The 22,514-nt window shown below is 41.1% G+C and overlaps 1 protein-coding gene across 3 annotated transcripts in view; it reads right to left on the bottom strand.

The window, feature by feature from the left end:
• magixa (MAGI family member, X-linked a) overlaps positions 1–22,514 on the bottom strand; it is a 73,998-nt gene that overhangs the window by 25,289 nt on the left and 26,195 nt on the right. For all 3 annotated transcript variants that reach the window (XM_036578337.1, XM_036578340.1, XM_036578339.1), the window contains exons 5-12: positions 20,680–20,853; positions 18,396–18,573; positions 16,322–16,392; positions 14,384–14,551; positions 9,733–10,192; positions 8,834–9,350; positions 8,540–8,603; positions 6,513–6,911 (exon numbers count right to left, since the gene is read on the bottom strand). In XM_036578337.1, the coding sequence (XP_036434230.1) occupies positions 6,513–6,911; positions 8,540–8,603; positions 8,834–9,350; positions 9,733–10,192; positions 14,384–14,551; positions 16,322–16,392; positions 18,396–18,573; positions 20,680–20,853 (2,031 nt within the window). The remainder of the gene's footprint in view (positions 1–6,512; positions 6,912–8,539; positions 8,604–8,833; positions 9,351–9,732; positions 10,193–14,383; positions 14,552–16,321; positions 16,393–18,395; positions 18,574–20,679; positions 20,854–22,514) is intronic.

Here is a 22,514-nt window from a genome sequence, read left to right as displayed (position 1 = left end):
CCAGCTGCTCTTCACATTGTGTGAAAGTGTCATAATGAATGGATCAACAGAAATGCTCTAAAAGGACTTGTGATAGAACTTTATTTAATTAAAGGGCAATTCCACTGATTCGTCAAAATTGTTGCATAATGAAAGTTAATATGTAAACAGTCTTTCTGAGTGGTTTGATGTGAAATGCGTCATTCTAGACAAACCAAGTCAGAATTGCTCACAGTGGTTGAGATAGGAACCAGATGTGTAAAGCTTTTAATGCCTCTAAATGCTACCTCACAGAAAGTCGCATTGCAAAACAAAGTGTTTAAACTTGGTGTAGATGTTTTCTGTGTAGTCTGTAGTCTTATAACTGTGATTATTATTCAAAGGAATTAAAAATCTTAAGTCATTTGTTTGAAAATTAAGGTGCCAAAGACAGCATACAGTATACTAATAATGACCCACATGATATGGTTACAAATATGCTGCCTATTGGCTTTAAAATACATGCGATGCAATGTGGCCCCTACTTCCTATCACCACCATTGTCAAGAAATCTAGTCTACAATGCACAATTTACATCAAATCACTCTGAATTGCTTTGTTTATATCTCACTGATTGAAATGTTGAAAAAAATCCCCTTAATGTACATTAAATTAAAAATGTTAGTTTTCTTACTTATATAAAAGAGATACAGCCCTATGTTCAATTCAATTTTACTGGCACAGCGCTTTTCACAACAGACACAGTCCACCGTATGTCAGTTGGGGGCACCCTGGCATTGATGTGGTCTGATGAGAAAGGCTGTAGTCTGCTCCGGTACAGAAGCAAAGAATTAGGCCATTCATGACTGTATCTCACCGAGAGGCAGCTGGAAATATTTCAGGCATTTCAGAATTCAGGTTGGCTAAAGCACAGAGCCTCTCCCCTGGATAATTAGTGTCGGGGCCAAATCAAAGCAACACAGACCACCACAACTACCCCACAGTGCCCCAAGACTTCATACACCGCACAATGCATTCTTTCTTTCTCTCTCTCTCTCTCTTTCAAAACACTCTCACAGACGCACTGTTTACTCTCTCGCACACATGGATTGTCCCCATACAAACATGTGCATGCACTGTACGGACTCCGTACCTCAGGACAAACACTGCCACACAGGCAAACGAGACAGAAATCACCACAGAAAGTCCAGCATAGACCAAACACGTCAGAAAAATGACAAAATCAACATGCAAAACATCTGAAACGGGTATTTAATGCATCATTAAAGTCACTGATGGAACTAAACCAGTCAATAAAGTGTGGACAGAAGTGTGGTAGTTACGTTTCGAGTCCTTCACAGATTTCATGGCAGACTGGAGCCGCTCCAACATGTTGTTCAGATGAGTCAAATCCGAGGGGAAATTCAAAAGAAAAGCTGACCTTAATTCTTTAACGACATTTGTAGGAAGAGAATGCGAAAGAAAAAATCCTGTAAAGCTATTTGTCTCAGAGCAGAGGGAGGCAGCGTGTGCTCCTGCACTGACAGAGTGCAACTGAAGAACAGAGAGAGGGGGAGTGGGGGAAAGAGAGAGAGAGAGAGGAGAGAGAGAGAGAGAGAGAGGGAGAGAGAGAGAGGGAGAGAGAGAGAGAGAGAGAGAGAGAGAGAGAGAGAGAGAGAGAGCTGGAGGGAGGCAGAATGTGAGGGAAAGCATGACACTGAATATCTGTGTGTGCATGCATGTATGCATATTTGATTTAAAGCTATAACTAATATGAGGGACATTTAATATTAGTCTGAATCCTCTCACAACAGAGGCAGCTGGGAACAGCAGTGTCTATACATTATAGCGTATCTCACAGATGAAAGCTTTAAAGGCAACCCTTACAGTTTAGACTTGTACGCCTTAAAATCATTAAATATGATGTATAAACCAAATTAAAAAGTGTTGTTTATTACAAATAGCATGACAAACAGGCCAAATCCCTCTACTAGTGTTCCACCACTGTTGCGCTGTGATGATGTCCTATGGAAAATGAAAAAGCTTTTCTCCCGGGTGACGGTCATGCCCTAGCTTATGTTGGATAGGCTAGATGATATATTTACGCTAAACTAGGTATTTAGCTTGCTGTTTCTCACTCAGTGGACAAGAGATAGAGCAGCCATGTGATTCTGCAAAACAGCAGCAATCAAGTAATAGAAGGATTTAGATTTTTAATAATAAAGTATTTTGCTTGGTTTTTACAACATATTTTAATAGTACTAGACATGTATACTTTATTGTGGCTTACATGTCTTAACAGTCAGGGTTCCCTTTAAGTACTAAAGATGGTCTACCAGGTCTTACATGGTCGTTATAGTCCCGTTTTCTTTGAACTGCAGTTCTTAGAAACTCCAAGTGGATTATTTTATATCTAATCTCAGAATATCTCCTGAAAATGCACAAATTGTACTTAATGGCCGTTTTAACTGGAAGTTAAATAAATGAAGGGTGATCTCTGATGTTTGCACAGTGCTGCACATCTGTGTACTTGCGTGAGAGAGACTAAAAGAGAAATGATGATAGCAAAAAACATGAAAAGAGCAAAACTGTATGTATTTTTTATGTAACAAGATTTGTGTAAAACCAGCTGGGTATGAGCATAAAAATGCATTTATGCAAATGAGCGAACTAGACGAACCATTTGAAATGGAAATGCAGGCACTACTGATTGCTCTGACTTGCGTCACAATATCAAAACACACCATATGACCTTGAGGACCATGTTGGATAACTTGCATAACAACAACTTAACCTTTAGAGGAGTGATGTCAAACCGCATGATGTCAAACCCTAGAGATACGGTGACGCTTCCGTATGATGGAGCTCCTTTATCAAGGCTGTGTGAGATGTGACCTCAGCTTGTACGCTGTGGTTAAACGCTGGAGCGTTCATCTGTGTGTTCCCTCCGACTGAATCATGATTAGATTGCTAATTAAGCTTTATTTCTGAGTGCATGCTCGTTGCACAATCGCCTGACTCATAACAGCCATATGTTTTCAGCACAAAGAAAATGCCCTTCTGTCTTATAGTGAGAATAACTCGAAAAGGGGGGATTTACTGTTTGTTTGGGTCTGTCCTGGCCCGAACGGATGAATTAAAGCAGGATTAGGGTGTTATTCAGGGCTACTCCCCACTAAGCCTGGTTCATATTCACTTCTCTATGAAGGCAATCAACAGGCTTCTTTTCAATGGATGGCTTTAGCGTCGATACAAATGATGTCAATCTAATCTATGCAGCAAATTCCTTCTTGTTTTCCATTTCGAATGCTGACAGAGGTGGAGAGTGAAGCTGAACACACGCAGGAGAGAGACATGAAAAACAAAAGGCCATATCCATGTTAACAAAATAGCAAAGCAAAGATGCAGTGAGGAATAGCCTTGGGTCATAATCTCAATAGGCCACATCAGTCACGTCAGGCCCGAATGTTTCTTCTCTATATTTATTCTCACAAAGGGTGAATTCTTGTTGTTTTAAAATAGGGTGTGAAGATGTTAAACCCCGTGAAGAGGATTTTTGGTTTTACCTGTGGCTTACTGGTAAGGTCTGCGAGGGTGAGCCAACCAATAGGATGAGCAAGAGTAAAAGTAGAGTGCACGAACAAGTAGTTTATTTACACAATGTGAAAACAGGAAACAAAAACTGTACAAAACGAAAAATAAACGGAAAGTAAAATATTTACAATATATACTAAGCGTCAGGCTTAGTCATGGCATGGGAAGCAGCTGCGAGGCTGGGTCCCAACTCCCTTTATAACTTCCCCCACACCATTACTTCAGAAACTACAAGCTGCTAGCGTTTTTCGGTCAAACAGAGTCATGGGGAGAAGTAGTCCCCCTTTTGCTAATTCTCCCTTCACAGGCAGACACAGGTAAGTACATCTATACACACACATATTTTATAGTGCAAGGGATGGTATTCACTGGTGATGGGGTAGGCCTCGCCTTACCACATCACATAGGGTTAATCCAGTATATAAACATTGTTCAACACGTCCCGCTCACTCCTCAGTCCATAAAGTCCATATATGAAAACTAAATCGCAGAACAGCCTGTTCTGAATCCACTGTTTTTATCATACACTATATTGCCAAAAGTATTCACTCACCCATCCAAATCATTGAATTCAGGTGTTCCAATCACTTCCATGGCCACACGTGTATAAAACCAAGCACCTAGGCATGCAGACTGCTTCTACAAACATTTGTGAAAGAATGTGTCGCTCTCTTCCAGCGTAGTACCGTGAAGTCCAGACGTGAAATGTCCTTGCTACTAAACATTCCACAGTCAACGGTCAGTGGTATTATAACAAAGTGGAAGTGATTGGGAACAACAGCAACTCAGCCACGCAGTGCAAACTTCATGTGGCCTTCAGATTAGCTCAAGAACAGCGTAGAGAGCTTCGTGGAATGGGTTTCCATAGCCGAGCAGCTGCATCCAAGCCTTACATCACCAAGCACAATGCAAAGCGTCAAATGCAGTGGTGTAAAGCGCTGCCACTGGACTCTAGAGCAGTGGAGACGTGTTCTCTGGAGTGAAGAATCACGCTTTTCCATCTGGCAATCTGATGGACGGGTCTGGGTTTGGCGGTTGCCAGGAGAACGGTACTTGTCTGACTGCATTGTGCCAAGTGTAAAGTTTAGTGGAGGGGGGATTATGGTGTGGGGTTGTTTTTCAGGAGTTGGGCTCGGCCCTTTAGTTCCAGTGACAGGAACTCTTAATGCTTCAGCAGACCAAGAGATTTTGGACAATTTCATGCTCCAAACTTTGTGGGAACAGTTTGGGGACGGCCCCTTCCTGTTCCAACATGACTGCGCACCAGTGCACAAAGCAAGGTCCATAAAGACATGGATGAGTGAGTTTGGTGTGGAAGAACTTGACTGGCCTGCACAGAGTCCTGACTTCAACCCGATAGAACACCTTTCGGATGAACTGGAGCGGAGACTGCAAACCAGGCCTTCTTGCCCAACATCAGTGTCTGACCTCACAAATGCACTTCTGGAAGAATGGTCAAAAATCCCCATAAACACTCTCCTAAACCTTATGGAAAGCCTTCCCAGAAGAGTTGAAGCTGATATAGCTGCAAAGGGTGGGCCGACATCATATTAAACCCTGTGGATTAGGAATGGGATGTCACTCAAGTTCATATGCGTGTGAAGGCAGACGAGCGAATACTTCAGGCAATATAGTGTATATTTACATATATACACTTATTCAGCCTACAGCAGTTTAGCTCAGCTAAGTTATAAGAAGTGTTTCAGTCTAGACTGCCTTTTGAATGAGACACAATACAGGTCACCCAATCAGAACAGAGCTCATTTTACTCAAAGTAACAAATAACAAGCAAGCTCGAGTCCTCGCGGGCCAACACACTGCAGACTTCAGAACGGTGCCTCATTAAACACACCTGATTCAGATCTTCAGCTAATTAGCAAGGTCTTCTTAAACTGAATTTACAGTGTTGCATGAGGGTAAACGCTTATATCCACAGCACTTTGGCCGGAAGGTCCCCAGTTTGACATGCCTGGTATAAGCAATCAAAACAGACTGAAAAAATGGAGTCAATGTTTTGATGTATACAGTAACGAGACCCCACCATATTCCAAGTATGTGTAAAACACTTCAAGTCTCTGAAAACAAGAACCAATAAAACCTCACACAGCAAACCCACACCTACTAACATCCACAGTCTCACCTGAACTTAACAGACTTACAGTGCACTGACTTTGTATTGTCTTTGTGCTACATCCTTTGCATTGTGAACAAACCGCTGTTATTGACTGCAACTCCAATAGATCTATCCATGCCCCACCCACAAATATGTTCTTTTGTAGCTACTGTGAGTTTGGGCAAGCTTTAGAATTTGGCAAAAATCACACGACCAATTGTAGCATTACTGTTAGCAAACCTAAACAAAGTGCTGAACAGTTTCCATTTAGGTTGAATGGGATTCTCTGGGATTCACTTGTTCAACTTGACAACAGGTACTAAAAAGTAACCTATTTGAGGACGAAGCATCAGAGCATGGATAGGTTCAATCTTAGCACCCATTGTTCATTGTTACATTACAATAGAACTAAAGCAGTAGTCTTGTGGATCAGATTGGATCTTGAAAGCATAGACCTATTACGGTGGGAACAAACTGAATTTGAAACACCTTGTGAAGGCAGAGCTCAATACAGAAGTGATGTCTGAAATAAGAAAAGGCTCTGGTGCTCTAACCAACATCGTCCACCAAGTGGTAAATGTTCACAGGCTGGTATGTTTCCTTTGTCAGTACTATCCATTACACTCCAGATGTTAAAAGTACACTGTCTGGATGACTTTGGGCGTGGGTTTTATAGGGAAAACCTGTGAGCGTAGCTTTGTTGGTTGAATTTGGCACCATCTACCACCAACATTTTCTTCCACCAAGTTATCCCCCGATGTGTATTCTCACTGCTAGATCACACCTGGCCCCCCTACACTACTGAAGCTGAATTCTGCATCAGATCGTAAAATCTCACAGTACTTACATCCATTCTTGACATCCTGGGAGGCGATGACAAACCCAAAGCCCTCTCCCGGCCTTCTTCTCAGCTCTACCTCTAGAGTTTTGTGAAGTCCCGCTCCTCTCCCGTCTGCCGGAGTTTTGGACACTGCTCCCAGGGCGGGGTCTGATGTGCGGGGACCCTGTCCGGACATGTCCTCCACCCCCATCCAATCTCTGGGCTCCATGGTCAAGGTTACTGGTACTGAGTCCAGGAAGCTAGTGCTCTGAACCAGTGGAGGGAGCTCACCAGAGGGTGACTGTGGGGAGAGGGTGCTCTGGCTGGTTGTGGGGCCGTCTGAGGAGGGGGAGGTCAAGTCTGTGGGGCCCTGGGGTGGAGGGACAGTCTTGTAGTAGTTCGGGGAGGCAGGTGAGACTACAGATCCTACAAAGGAGAGAAGTGCAAAGTAAAACATAAATTAAACACCTCATTGGCTCAAAGTATCATCTTTAACTTATCATCTTACACCCTAAAATATTTAAGCCCAAAACTTAAAATGTATTTGTATTAAAATGTAACATGTATTTTAATTACATGTCAATTTTCCATTCAATTTAAAGACATAAATCCAATGTAAAAATTGTATTATAATTTATGTTTCTACATCATGTTCAGTAAACCTGAATGAATTAAATAAAGTTTAAATTAGACGTACTTGTAGAATTTATGCTATTCTTTTACATAACATTTATGTATTTGTAAAGAGTCAATAGTATTCACAGCACAATTACTTAGACTGTGTAAATGTATTAAATGACAATACATGCTAAATTCACAAACATTTACTGTAGTCCAAACTGTATTTGCTGAGGCTCCTTACAAGACACATGTAAACTTTAAAGTCTAATGTGAAAGAAATAAACCTAACTATATATATATTTCAGCTGTGATCAAATTCCCTGGTGAATTTCTATTCACTCGCAGCTCAACTACTAAATAAATTTATGTGCACAACATTCCTACTGAGGCGCAGTTCTCATGCTAACCATCATGCAAGTTAGCTAGCTAACGCTATCAGTCACTTCATGCCATGCTAATATATCGAGGTCACCTACAGTTACAAAAACCATGAACTGTTGATTTGTATATTAATGGAAAACATCTTTATGTACTGTGCTTCACAATAAATCACTCCCATTGATTATTTAATCTACCTTTTGTACCTGTCAACATGACAGCAGACCTAGCAAGGACGCTAGCTAGCTTGTTCGCTGGTGTTGTCTAGAGTATCTCTCAAAATAAGCAAAATGAAACATTAATATACGGTCAAAAACATTAAAAACACAAATTAAGTTAATGCACATCACTACTTCATTGCAGTTGCACTGTATAACAAAGGATGGCGGGAGATTGTAAAAATAAAAAGAGCCATTTCATGTCCACCATGCCAGCTGAAGCAGTTTCCTGGTTGATGATGCGTTTCCTGTTACTATTGCACATGCGCACTGCCTCCTAATAAGATCTAGTGGAAAAATCTAAAAGGTCTTATACCATTCAATTAAATCAGTTCTGGATTTATCCAAATTGGGTTGCTTCTAATGAATATAAATAAGTAAAGTATATTTTTATGTTTTTGTTTACGATGGCCATAAATCATTGTTTTCAGTGTACTTAGCATCCTAAATGTTAGCTAGCTAATTAGTTTGTTTTTTGCAACTGTGAGTGACGCGTGACATCATACTCACTGAAGAGCAGCTTCTCTATTTAGTTAAAGTTAGATGTCAGTTTTGGACTAAATTTTCTTTGGCTTGGGTCAACTTTTAGACACAAAACATGATGATGAAACTTTTGATGAAAAAAAAACAGCAGTACAGGTGTATGCAAAAGTTCTAAACAGAGCACACTTCTGCACATTTTATTACACAATTACTGTTTATTTGCTGAATTTAGTATATTGAAAAAAAATGATGGCACATTATATGTTTTATTTGTAACATGTAATTTGACTGAGGGTGATAAAGCTTTTAATTAGCTTTCAATAAGCTTTTGATTAATGCAGTGTGGATCCCTACCTCCTCTGTAAACCAGTAAGACCACCTCTCCTTGTCTGGTATGCTCCTGCAGGACTCTCTGCACCTGCAGACAGAATAAACCAACATCAAATAACACACCAGAATAAGTGTGCTCAAAAAAAATTATTCTTCTAAAAGAAGAACTATTTACTGTTCAGTGGCTACATTTAACACTGAACTTGTGCTGGCTAGCTAGTAGAAAGCTTTAGCCCGAAAGGCTAGAGCTGCTGCTGGCTCTGTGGGTCTCTAAATGGGATGACGTTAAAGGCTCAGTCAGCAAGTGCTTCATGTTACCTGCGCGAAGCTCAGGCTCTGTACATCTGCACCGTTGATCTTGATGATGGCGTCCCCGGGCTGAAGTGAGGGGCACTGCCGTCTGTCCCACACCCTCTTGACCAGAGCCAGTTGTCCACCCTGGCCACCGGCTGTTATGCTGAAGCCCATCCCCCCTCCTTCACTCCTTCCCAGAGCCACAGGCACCAGCTCGCCCCCTGCACCAGCCCCAGACGACCCACCAGGAGACCCTAGGCCACTCGGGGGAGGACGAGGGGGATGATTATTAGCTGGGCATCCGTTAAAGCCGCAAGGTGGGAGCTCTGTTGGAGTGGAGACCACAAGCGAGGTCTGGGGCATGAGGGGCCGCTGGCTGCTTGGGGCGCCCGGCGGGGCAGCTGCAGAGCCCACCTCAGGCTGAGGGAGAGGGAGAGGCAGAGTACCACTGGAGAGATCACTCTCGGAAGACTTGGAGCTCTGGTGGGCCAGGGAGAGGGCTGGGAGAGTGTTGTTGTTGTAGGTGCGGATGAGGGAGGCTCTGGTTGAGTGAGGGAAGAGAGGAGACAAAGAATTGATACAAAAAACATTTTCTTAAGAAGATCATGCTTTATCCATTACAACTGAACAGGCTGTTTTTGTTACTACACCGAGACTAAAATATGTAAATGAACTCTGTTCTGATAGGCTGACTCCTTCATAAGTGAAATGAGGTTCAAAAGTTCAAAAAGCAGTCCAGGTTTCAATGCAAGGAATAAAATGTTTGGAGTCAAATCCTCAAGGATGTTGCAATTCTCAATATGTCACTATGAATAGGTGGGCTAAACTGCTATAAGCTGAAAAGTTGGTGATATTGAATTCAAAATTAGCTGCTAATATAATATTAACATATCACATCAAAAAAGCAAGGAAAAAATGATTACCTCCGTGTGACAGCAGAGCTGACCTCAGTGTCGCTGTGGCTAGAGCTCAGTCTCTCGGGCCTTGCTGGGGGTGGGTTGGAGGACATGCCCACCATCCCTATAGCCCCACTCGCTGCATTTCCGTTGGGCATTGGGTAAGAGGGCGGAGCCGCCGCATTTCCGTTAGCATCCAGGGCCTCTTTCTGCATGCGGGGGTAGAAGCCGTTGTGAAGAGAGACAGCGCGGTTGAGGTTGGGGAGCCCCTCGACGGGAGGCTGTGGCTGGGCCGAGCCCGGAGCCGGGTCAGAGGGAGATGACAGGCTGGTCTTGGGGCAGCCGTCGGGATTGTAAAGCATAGGGTAACCTCTGCGCAACACCACATCCACACTGTGGCCCATAGGCACGGCCTTCAGCATCTCCACCACCTCCTTATGGGACATACCCAGCACACACGTATCATTAATGTATACCAGGATGTCCGCTAAGAGCATAGAGAGAGAGAGAAAAAGAGAAAGAGAAAAAGAGAAATTACTGAAATGCATCTGAAAGCCTATTCAACTGCACTGACGAAAAAAACTGACAAAAGTGACATTAAGTGCAAGGTATTCATTCCTCAGCGTCAGGAAACACTGAGGCAATTAGATACAAGATAATCAACAGGAGTTTCCAAAACTGAAGTTCAAAAATTATTAAAAGCCATGACAAACAACCATGCAAAACCTGGTAGACCACCAAACCTGTCACTATCAGATGAACAGTACCTAAAGTTTTCATCTGTGAGAAAGAGGATAAAATCAAGTTCAAATCTTGCTTTAGATCTGAAAAAAATCCACAGGTGTTTCTGTCCATCTTTTTACTGTGAGAATACAACAACACTATGAGTCTGAAAGGATGTACAGTTGTCAAGAAGCTGTTACTGAGAAAAGGACACAAAGAGGAAAATTTGTACCAGAACACCAAAACGGGACATCTGAGATGTGCAGTAAGGTTGTATGACTCTAAACATGAGATCTTTGGAAGTTAAAGAAGGTAATGGAAACAATTAAGCCAATTCCCATCAGATCATCCATCCATCCATCTTCTAAGCCTCTTATCCTTCTGGGTCGCCAGGGGTGCTGGAGCCTACCCCAGCGTACATTGGACGGAAGGCAGGAAATGCCCTGGACAGGTCGCCAGTCAATCGCAGGGCTGACACATAGACATATACATTCACACACACATTCACATCCAGGGGCAATTTAGCATTTCAAATTGGCCTGACTGCATGCCTTTGGACTGTGGGAGGAAACCCATGTAGACACAGGAAGAACAAGAAACACAGAAAGGACCCTGGTCGCCCAGCTGGAGAATCAAACCCAGGCCCTTCTTGCTCTGAGATGACACCGCACTGCCTAAAAGCAAAACCATTAGATTTTAATCCTAATGGTTTTCAATGGTCCTTTTTCAGCAGGGTACGCTGGTGAAGCGATGAACGACTCTTTGAATCATGTCTTTAACCATCAGTCAAGCATGGTATGGGATCAGTGCGAGTTTGAGGACACATGAGAACATCTGGAGTTGGTGATTTGTTTCTGATTGAAGGCACTATTAATGCTGATAAGTAGAAACAAATTTTTAATAATCATGCAGTAATCTGTGGAAAATATTTGATTAAGGAGAAATTAACTCTACAGCAAGACAACCCAGGTACGTTGTTGAGAAGATCTGAGATGTACTTATCAAAGAAGCTGCTGGTGTTCTCTGGATTCCAGACCTCAACATCACTGACTGTGTCTGGGATTACTCAGATAGTGAGCAGCAGAAAATGCAACCAACTTTTAAGAATGAACTACAGAGATGTGGAAAAATACATATCAGATTTCTTTTGAAAACTGAAAGCAAAAGCATGAAAGCTGTGATAAAGGCAAAGGGAGGACACAAACAAAAACATGGCAAAAATGTGAAAGTATGTTTTTTTCCTTTCTGCAAAACAAGACTGAACATACAACAATAACTTCTCATTAAACTCAAATCTTAAACTACTTTTAAACTACTTTTGTTGAAAACTGTGACTTCTAAAAGTTAAAATAAATAAAGGTATAACAGGACAGAAGTATGCATGTGAATATGTATGTATGTGCTTAGAGATGCGGGAAAGTGTTTTAAGGGGGCGCTGAAATTCTAAGCAGTATATACGTGACGTGAATGGTGCCGATTTGACATCACATACGATGCAGTATGATGAACAGTATATTACACTGCGATGTGGACATTTATACAATGATACAGTTCTCCTATGGTACAGAAGGCACATTTTGTGGAGCAAAACAATAAGTAAGGGGCAAAGTGCTAACTGTCCACCCTCGAGTCAAAGTATTCTAATATTTGCAAGTTGTTTCCTACAATTTTTGGAAGAGCAAACGGAGTACAGGACCTAGAATATACTAGACCTAGAATTTATCTGTGTGCGTGTGTGTGTACATATGTTCACATGAGTATTTGTATGCACATGGTATAAATGAAGGGGCGTGATTGTATTTGGTTTATTGTGTGCGCATGCAATGTGTATAGTGTTAAGGCAGCACACGTGAGCAGGCAGCGGTACGTGTCGGGGATAGAAAGATTAAAAACCAACCCATCAGGATTAAGAACAGATCGGCAGATTCAAACCATGAGACCCTACCAATCACATTGCTATAATCCATCCACAGAGAGAGAGGGAGAGAGAGAGAGAGATGTACAGATATGGGGGCAATTTAATTCAGACAGAAAGGGGAAAGAGGACAAGAGCCAAGCAGGAGAGATGAGAGTGAGAATAGAAAGCAAGAGGGAGGAAATGGAGGGATGAGAGGAGAGATAAGAGGATACAGAACAGGGAGCACGAACATCTTGTTTTGCCAGAATTCATCTTTTATCCATCTCTCTCTCTGTTCTTTTCATCCTTTCTCTATCCACTTTCTTTCTGCCGTGCATGGTGATGAGAACTAAATCCAGCGTTGGATGGCTCTCTCTCTCGCTCTCTCTCTCTCTCTCTCTCTCTCTAAAGCATTCTGATTTCACAGAGAGAAAGATACTACACTATACCTTATGTTCACTTTTTTGCACCGAGCGTATATTTGCACACACAAAAAAGTTAATTTTTTAAAGCCATTACATTATTATATCTGCAATAAATATTTAACCAGTGACCACCAGCATTATCATCACCTTCCAGACTGCTGTGGCTTCCATTAGCAGCTACACTTCAGCTTCTATTGTGGGAGGTAAAATGTTCACTTTCAGAGTTGCTGGGATTGTTTTAGGTCATTTTACTTTACTTCAACTCATTGATAAAATTTTTATTCTGTAGTAAATTTTAAAGTAAAATCATTATATATGAGAAAATATAACAGAGAAACATTTCACACTATGTCCAATTTTCCATTTTCCTTTCACAATTGTGACTGACTAATATTATGTTGGATCAATGTAATTCCTAGTAGTAAATCAGTAGAATCCAAGTAAATATCAAAACCTCACAGGAAACATTTAGCATATTATATCTATCTTCTCAAATACAGGCATCTATACTAAGACAGACTGAGACAGACAGTAGTTGAAAACTGTGTAATGTTGAGATATTTGAAGTTTAGTCTATGAGATATTCATCACACTGCCCTCTGGTGGTCAGTTCTGACGTTTTTGTTATTATTGGAAAGTGAATTCCTTTGAATTTTTAATTACTTTTGATAACTTACTTAAGACAAAAGGCAAACACAAGAACATTTCTGAATTTCACAGTATGTTCAAATTCCCTGCATAATCAAATAATTAAGATGCATACAAAGTCATTCAGAATGGTTTAATGTGAAATGTGTGAAAGAGAAAAACTAAAGTAGGGAAATTGCAGGATTAAATCTGTTAAAAGTTGTGAGCACCTGAATGTAAAATTGTAACCCAACACATATTCGGGAAATGACAACCAAAGCCAACTGAACACAACATGAAGGTGACATTTGGACAAACGAGGTCCAAATATATCAGGTTAGTTCACACTATGCAGATACTAAACATAAAGTGCTTTTGCTTCAGGCTTTTTAATGTAATTGACAGCCTAACATTACATGCACTGTCATATAAGGATCTGAGGCCATAAAACTTGATTGGGACATTCCTATCAAATTAGTTCAAACTGGGGATCCAAAGTAAAATAACTACTTAAAAGACAATTAAGTGTTCAGACTTTGGACATTTGCAAGGGTTTGGTTATGATCTATTTCAATCCAAGCCATTAAGAGATAGTAATGAGCTAAATATATTCAAAATCATCATTTATAGTTTACTTTCTTCTGGGAAGTGGTTGTCCCAAACCCTAACCCCAATGTTTCAACTGAATAATACTTGCATAAAAAAATGATATATTTGATTTCTGTTGTGAAGTTGAAAGATTTACTTTTTAAATAATAATAAAAAAAACGAGTGAAAAAACAGAATGTTCAATAATTTATTTTCATAAACTAAGCCTAACAAACATCAGGTATAGGGTCACATAAAGCAAAAAAGATTTTAGTCTAAATTCCAAGTTAAGAGTCTGAATTGGGTTTTAAACTCTGACTGTGAACCAATTTGGCAGAAAGATCCATATAGCAGAGTAAAATGTGTGTTCAGTGTCTTTTAAAATAAATGGCAAGTTCATATAGAGTAAAGGGTGTACCTGTGTTAAGCGCAGGTGGTCCTCCAGGTGTAACACTGTACACCTGTAGGAACTCTCTGGGTCGGCTGCCCCCCACGATGTTAAAGCCAAAACCCCGTGGGCCTTTGGACAGGCGTGTGTGTATGGAATAGCCCTTCAGTTCAGATGGCTGGTCTGTGAATGGAGGCACTGAGGCACACACACACACACACACACACACCACCACACACACACACGCACACACATACACATACACACACGCACACACATACACACACATTCAGAAAATATCATTAGCTGTCAACAGATGGTATGCTTAATTCAGCGCTTCATATTAATGTCAAGGGACCTGCTGCCCTGTCTGTGCCCACTGCCTTGAGGGGGTCAGAGCAAACACAGAAATGCTTAACCGTAGTACCCTCTGCTGGCTAAAGTGGTGTACTACTATACTTTACAGCAGGGGTATTAAATTCCTGTCCTGGTGGGCCGGTGCGCAGCACAGTTTGCTAATGTCCCTGCTCAAACACGCCTACTAAGCCTGGCAATTAACAGATGAGTTAAATCAGTGTTTGAGCAAGGAAGTGTGCTGGACTGGAGTTGAATACCCAAGCGATACAGAACGAATAATGTTTACAATTAAAAATGAAGAAAAATTCGCCTTCATAAATGATACATCCTGGTTACGTACAGTAATATGCAAAAGTTTTAGGCACCTGAGAAAATTATGTTTAAAAAGCTATTATCTGGCTAGTAAGCTCAGATTATTCAATGTAAAGATGCAAGAAGCCTTTGTGAGATTCTGGATGACCAGCTCATTCTGAGCTCATACAGCAAATCTGACTCAGGTTTGGGGTTTTTCCTCTACAACATCTGGAGGATTTGACCCTTTTTCTAAAGGGAGATCACCCAGGGGCTCGTTCAGTCTCTTGCCATCTTGAAGCTTGACTACTGCGACTCGCTCTTGGCTGGCCTTCCTATGCTGACCATCAGGCTCTTTCAGCTGCTCCAGAACGCAGCAGCATGACTTGTATTCAATCTTCCTAAATTTACTCATGTCACTCCTTTGCTGTGTCCCCTGGCTTCCTGTAGCTGCTTGCATCAGATTTAAAACCCTGATGCTTACCTGCAAAGCCAAAAATGGACGAGCCCCTCCCTACCTGATGGCAATAGTCAAAATTTGACCCATAAATGGAGCCCCTCAAGCTTCAAGTACAGCTTGGCTTGACCCGCCATCCTTCAGGATGCATGGAACATAAGCATCAAGACTCTATTGTAGGTATTATCCAATACCTGGTTTGTAATGAGTCCTTTATCAAGTTAAATCAAGTGTGCTGGTGATGGAATTTAACAAGTCTATGTGATGGCTGTTAAGGTGAAATCTGGAACCTTCTAACTCTTCTAACTATCTCACAGTATATTTACTACATTTTTGAGAGCAAGAAATTCCTGTTACTTTCTACAACATTAATGACTGTTTGAATTCTTTATGTTACATGGTGTTTTTCGAGCATAAACACACTGACTGCCCAGATGAGTGGTTTTACACAGCTTGCTTAAGCGACTTTTCTTAAATACTACTCATTATCATTATTATTATTATGCATTTGCATGTGTTTGTGACTCAGCAGCTTCTGAAAGAATGAACATATATGACCTTATTCATTTAAAAAAAAGGTAGTTCAGTATAAATGCAAGAAAGTCACTTTCAACTTGAAAGAGACTCAAAGAAGAGAGGGAGAGAGAGAGGAAGAGGAAGGGGGGTAGGTTTGGATGGTAGAGGAAGCGAGGGATAAGATGGAGAGAGCAAACGGTTGTCAAAGAGTTCATTAATCTCTCTGTGAGGATTCCAGAGAAAAGACAGAGAGGGAGGGAGGGAGGGAGGGAGGGAGAGTTCTGAGAGATCACACACTCATCACAGAGCACACATACTCAGGCAGGGGTTGGGAGGTTCACACTCACACTCTGTCTTGCTGACGATCTCCTTGCTGTGTGTTCGCGGGTCCAGCCAGCTCGTTGTCTTTGAGTTATGACTGAAAAAATTCCACGAAAAAGGAAACATTCAGAGTTTTTTCTAGATCACGTCATCATAGTATGTCAGCTCCACCACTTTGAAATGTACTTAAGCAATTCTGTCCATAATTAGTAAGGGTGTAAATATCATATATCATGACTGCATCACAACCCACAGATCTAAAGGTGGCGAATTAATCGCATTGAATGTTAGAATCGACTATAACGTTGTTTGGCAAATTATGCACTCATTTTGTGACCAAAACAAAATTCTTAAGCTGTTTTCAAACATGAAAACTTACTGTGTAAGGATGGGACCATTTTAGGTGATTTATAGATAATTACCAATAAGAATTTTTTAATGATCTGGTTTTATCCTTTACAAGCAGCAGTGAGTGCATGGCTGTGTTTAAAATAGCCTACTACGTACAGCTCTCATACCAATTGTGCCCAAAAGTAGCAAGTCATACACAATATGTGATCAAAGAAACCTGGAAAACATACTACTCCAGGCAAAAATTCCAGTACGCAGCCAGGGCTTATGTCAAGACATACTGCATCTCTTTATGCCATGAGGAAAAGTGACCAGGACTGCGTAAGGGTGACAGGAAAGCTAAAAAGTGGTTTTCTGATTGGGCCAATTAACTGAACCCCTCAGGCAGGTAGAGTCTCCTGTCCTGTAGTACAGTACGCAGCACTTTGTGGCTTACTGGATGATAAAATACTAAGATACTGCACACCGATATGAGGAGCAGGTTGAGGTACACAGTATACACTGGTGCAGCATGCATGTATTCACTACATGTTATGCTATTTAAAACACAACCCATGCCACTGTTGTGCTGCCACATGCTTATAACCCCATCAAAAACAGTGCTGTTCAGTATTAATTTAAACTGTGAGGTCTTTTTATACGAGTCAATACTTGAAAAAAAGAGGATAAAAAAAGATGTGAACTTTTCACAAGTCTGATATAATTTTTGTTTAGATCCATCAAGCAGTAGCAGCTACAAAGTTATCATTTTTCTTTCAGCAAATGTGACTCAAGATGCAGAAACACAATGCAGGGTAGCCAACCAGAACAGAGGTTGTTCACATATATCACTCCTAAAGACACAGTAACAGAACATATCCTGTTTCATTTTAAGGGATAAAGAGATATATATAAAATTTTGTCCCGATTTATCAGCTGTTTATCATCCCAGTTCTGCTGTTGTGAAAATAATTCATCTAGAGCAGAGGTCACTAAAAGGCGGACCACGGTCCGAGTCCGGACCTAGACGCTGTCATATGCGGACCTGAACCTATAACTGATAAACTATGGAGAATAATTCAATTTCGATGGGGTGGTCCTATTTTAATTGGTGTAGCTTTTCTAGCCTTTGCGGTAGCTTTAGTGGCCCGGGAAACTCACAGACCAATCACATGCATTGTAAATATCACACGTGATGCTACTCAGCCAATCAGATCTGTGCATTACGATGAGCACTGAGACTTGAGTGAGTGATGAATGCACGGGAGGGACGAGGTGAGAAACAGCAGTCGAAGAAGAAAGTGAGTCAGAGGAAAGTTATTTCACAGGGTGTGCTCTAAAAAGAGAAAACTGACGATAAATGTTATTGAAATATTACTGAATTGTACTTTATTTGATTTGACATTCAGTTGTTGACTGCATAAGATGTTGATATACCTACTAGGCTACTTCAGTATACAGTATCTGAATCATGATGCAAGTTAGACATTATGATGTTCCGGACCTTTGCTTGAGGAAATTTTCTCTAACTGGACCTTACTGAATTTTAATGAAAGACCCCTGATCTAGAGAATAGTTATCTGAGAAGTTTAGTGTTATATAAAGACGTCTGTTGTTCTCATACACACGTGTTCGCATGTGACGCGCTGTTGACTGTGCGTTCTACAAATATCACAGTCAAGTCAACAGTGTGTCATGTACAAGACTCATTCCCGCTGGGGCAATGAAATAACATGTCTTGAACTCTCACTCTCTCTCTCTCTGACTCACTCGATGTAGTAGGGTTCTCCTGAGTCACTGAATGCCATCTCCCAGTTTTCAGGCAGAGCCCCCCCACGGGCTCCGTTCTCCATGGCAACACCCCCGTCCCGAGCCCCGCCAGAGTCCCAGGTCTGATTGGGGGAGACGATTGTAGTGGGTGGGGCGCTGCTCGCCCCTGCTGATCCCGCTAGGGCAGAAGAAACAGCATCCAGACAACCCAGCTTCAGACATGACCCCTAGGACAGTCTTATGCAACATCACTTCAGCCAAAGGTCAAGTCACCCAAAGCTACTTTAGTCTTTAAAAGTGCAGTTAAATTCAGGGCTACTTTCCAGAAGTATTACCCAATCAGCTGCTCTTATGTAACATCATGTTACAAAAACATCATTATCATAGTGTAGAATGTTAAATGGCACCCTGGGCCAAATCATGAGCTTCTGTCTTGTTCCACTCCACAAATCCTGTCCATTAACCCAACAGTGAAACACGTGAGAAATACGACACATGAAGTACAACGAAAACAATCTCAAGAGCTTCAGACACGGATATGATTTCTGAACTATGTGCCATTTATTTCCATGTTTAGTTATGGTCATTAATTGTGGCTCATGAACACACAGTCTCACCAGATAGGATCTCGTAACATTGATAGACATCTGCAGACAACTTGTTAAACTTCTGGTGCTGCAAACAAGGGTACACCCCCTAAAAAACCCACCTCCAAATTCCTCTAGTCCAGGGGTGATTAACAGGGGAACTGCAGTCCAGACATGAACCCAGTAAAGTACTTCAGTGGACTGAACCGAGAACATAAATTATGTATAAAAGCCAATTAACACAGATTTTTCATTTTATTTACAATTTCCAGCTTGAGTAGAGAAGCAATAACTTGGTATGTTAATCCCTTAAAATTCCAGTCTTCTTATTTACCAAGACTTATTATTATTTAGTAACTACAGGGACTTCAATGCAAACTGGTTGAGCTATTCTTAGGTTATAGAAGTGTGTAATAAAACCTTGGGCCTGCTGGTGGCCCTGGCCATGTAAGGGGTTTAAAAAAGTAAGCTGACGAAAAACAGTTAATGAATTAATTGAGATTTCGGCTTTTTTCTCCTAGTATTCCCAAAATCGATGTGTCTCATCTCAAAGTGGAAATGTTAAGTGCCAGTGCCACTGCGAAACATCCTTTTGAATGAACTTACTCATGAAATTTACTTCTGAGGACAAATAAAATTAACCCAAAGCTCACTATGAAAGGTCCATCAGGGTGCCATTCTTGACAGTGCAAGTGTGTGAAATGCTCATTATATGATTTGACGTTTCTTATTTTATTTTACTAGTTTCCCTGATTAATGGATAAGCACTTCAAGATAACCACTGTCTCCGTTATGTTAGTCTGTTTATCTGGACTCTTGCAAGCAAGAAATTTGATGTAACTGGACCTTCCAGTTGAATACCAGAAGGATTTTTTCATTAAAAAAAGAATATCTTCTGTTCTTCTTCAGCAAACAGGCTTTGGGCAGTATGATGCTAACATTACTGCAACTTTCTGGTTGTTTGGCAAGCTGCTCAGCTCCTTGGCTGAAGTGGTTCATGCTCACTGACATCCTGAGTGTACATAAGGCAACATTAGAAAGACCTATAACTGGAGTTCAAAAGCACTTAAAAATACGACAGCAGAGTGGAAATATTTTATGCTGTTCTGTGTTGAGAATGTGCATTTATCTTTATTAAAATAATTAAGCATTTACAAACTTCGGCTTTGCACATAGGTTCTAGAGGAACCCATTCAGTTGTGAGCGCCTTCTAGTGCCTGACAAACCCAGATGTTACTGAGTGGCAGTTCCCCTCACTAAAAATTCTCTGCACCTACTTTTAGCTCCCACTTCATGAAGTGTTTTGCTGAAATATCACCAAAATTTTGTACTGGTTTAGAAATTGTGTTCTCACCCTAATAAATCTACATTTACACTCACGTTTAGTCAAAAATTTTTTCATGGTTGTCCCCAGACATTTGTTACGAGATTAAGTCTGGCCCCATGAGAATGAACGCACTGGTCAATCCAGTTAAGATATAACCAGAGAAACAGACCTCTATTGAGTCCTCAAAGCTAAACAAAGTGAAAGAGTCATTTTAACCAGGCTAGTTAATTGAAGGCCCCTTAATTACTATCTTTCACAGAGACACTACAACAGCTATTGTTTCTCCCACTGTATGATTGTTATTGTACTGTCAGATGTTCTTGAAGCCTGAATAACAGTATGTTACATAGTGCACCTTCCTGTGCAGTACCTGAGAGACCTGAGTCTTCCTCACTGTTGTCCCCTTCCTCCACAGCCTTCTCCAGGTTGCTAAGGGACTTGCTTCGTGTGCGGAAGTTCCTCAGCAGGTTGCGATGCTCCTGGTAGGTGATGGGTGGGCTATCGGGGCCAATGTGGACTGGCCGCGGTGTCCCATAGTAGTTCCCTGTGGATGAAAGGAGGTGCAGGAATAGCAGCTCATTAGTCATTAATAATTTTACATCCATCATTCTGTCTCTGTATATACAGTGTAACAGATGAATTAGATTATTATGATGATACATTAGGTTTGTCTATAGCTGAGCTATTCAAATCATAGCCTTTGACATCAAGGTACTACAGATTTTTCACGCACTCTGGTGTATGAGCGACTAAACTACAGGATTCTCATTAAATAGAAATTCAACCTGAAACCTACTGAATGTGAGATTTGTGAAAGCCATAGAGGAAAAAAATCTCATCATCCACAATAAAGCTCTCTATAAAATCATAAATTACACTATTAAATGAACATATTAGAATTATATTTTTACGTTCCTAGTACAACAGATTCATGTCAATGTTCTGTGCAGTCAAATGAGGTGAAACGCTCATCTTTATGCTTTGCCGTCACTGTCTGGCCTAGATAATACAGTACTTTGAACCTATTTTTATAAACTTTAATCAGTAAGCTTATGAATATATTACATGAAATGACATTCAAGGCAACTGACTGCAATTAGACGAGAAGCGCTGGAGAAGAGCAGAGCAAAGCTCCAGCTACCACATATAAACTTAAAACTACAGAGCATGGCCAACAGCATACCATAGGTTGCATGTTCATAAAACTGGTGGCTTTAATTACGGCTTATAGGTAAAGCCCACCAGGGACGAGATTTTTCTGCCTTAAGCGGTGGAAAACGGGGCTGAGTGTACTAGCTTCAGCTTCCATCCTCTTTCTGAGGGATATTTAACTGCACGGTGGCCTTGTTTACAGCAGCAAAGAAGAGCAAGTGAGAGAGAGAGAGGGAGAGAGAGAGAGAGAGTGTGAGAGAGCAAGGAGAACTGAAACAGGGATTACAGAGAAAAGCCTCTTTTCTCCTGTGCGGAGTGATAAAAAAAATGGACTTCATTGCCAGGGGAACTGGTTTACCGCCCTCGCATTGGACTAGAGACAAAATACAGAGTTTCAGAATATGCTACATGAAAAATGACTTTTCACAATTCACAACAGACCGTACTGTATGTAACACCAACGTCTATACCCTTTATTTATTCACCGGAGGGACACTGGGCAATCATTGAGCAGGTAGGTAAACTCTAATGTCATGCTGTTGCACCCGGAGGTTAAGTGCAAAGCTCAAGAGCACAGCGGTTTTACCCTGTGAAAGGGCAAAGAAACCCTCCAGCTCTCAGATTTTAAACCACTTGGCAAACTGGGATTTAAACTAGTAACCAACCAAATGCTTAGACACATTCTTTGAACAGATGAAGAATACACGTATCACATCCCCATTCCTTGCACATACACTCACTGTCCATTTTATTAGGAACACCTACCAGTTTGTGGGTTTAGGATTACTGATTGTAGCTCATCTATTGCTGCAAAATTTGTCAGCACCCTCTATCCTGTCCAAGAACAGGAAGGGACCACCATAGGACCGCGGCTTACGAGACATAAGTTGGGTCATGGATAATTCTCAGAACATGGTACGGTAGTGTGTGTTGCAGCATGTTTATATTTGAACACTGGCCTCTTAAATACAAACACATCGTTGATACAGCGCTGTAGGTGTACATTTAAAGACTATGGATCATCTTGCCATGTAAAACTTGTGTTAGTCATCC

This window comes from Colossoma macropomum, unplaced genomic scaffold (genome assembly GCF_904425465.1).
Source record: "Colossoma macropomum unplaced genomic scaffold, Colossoma_macropomum, whole genome shotgun sequence".
NCBI lineage: Eukaryota > Metazoa > Chordata > Actinopteri > Characiformes > Serrasalmidae > Colossoma > Colossoma macropomum.
The sequence above is the reverse complement of the archived record's forward strand: the minus strand, read 5'-3'. Positions and strand labels throughout refer to the sequence as shown.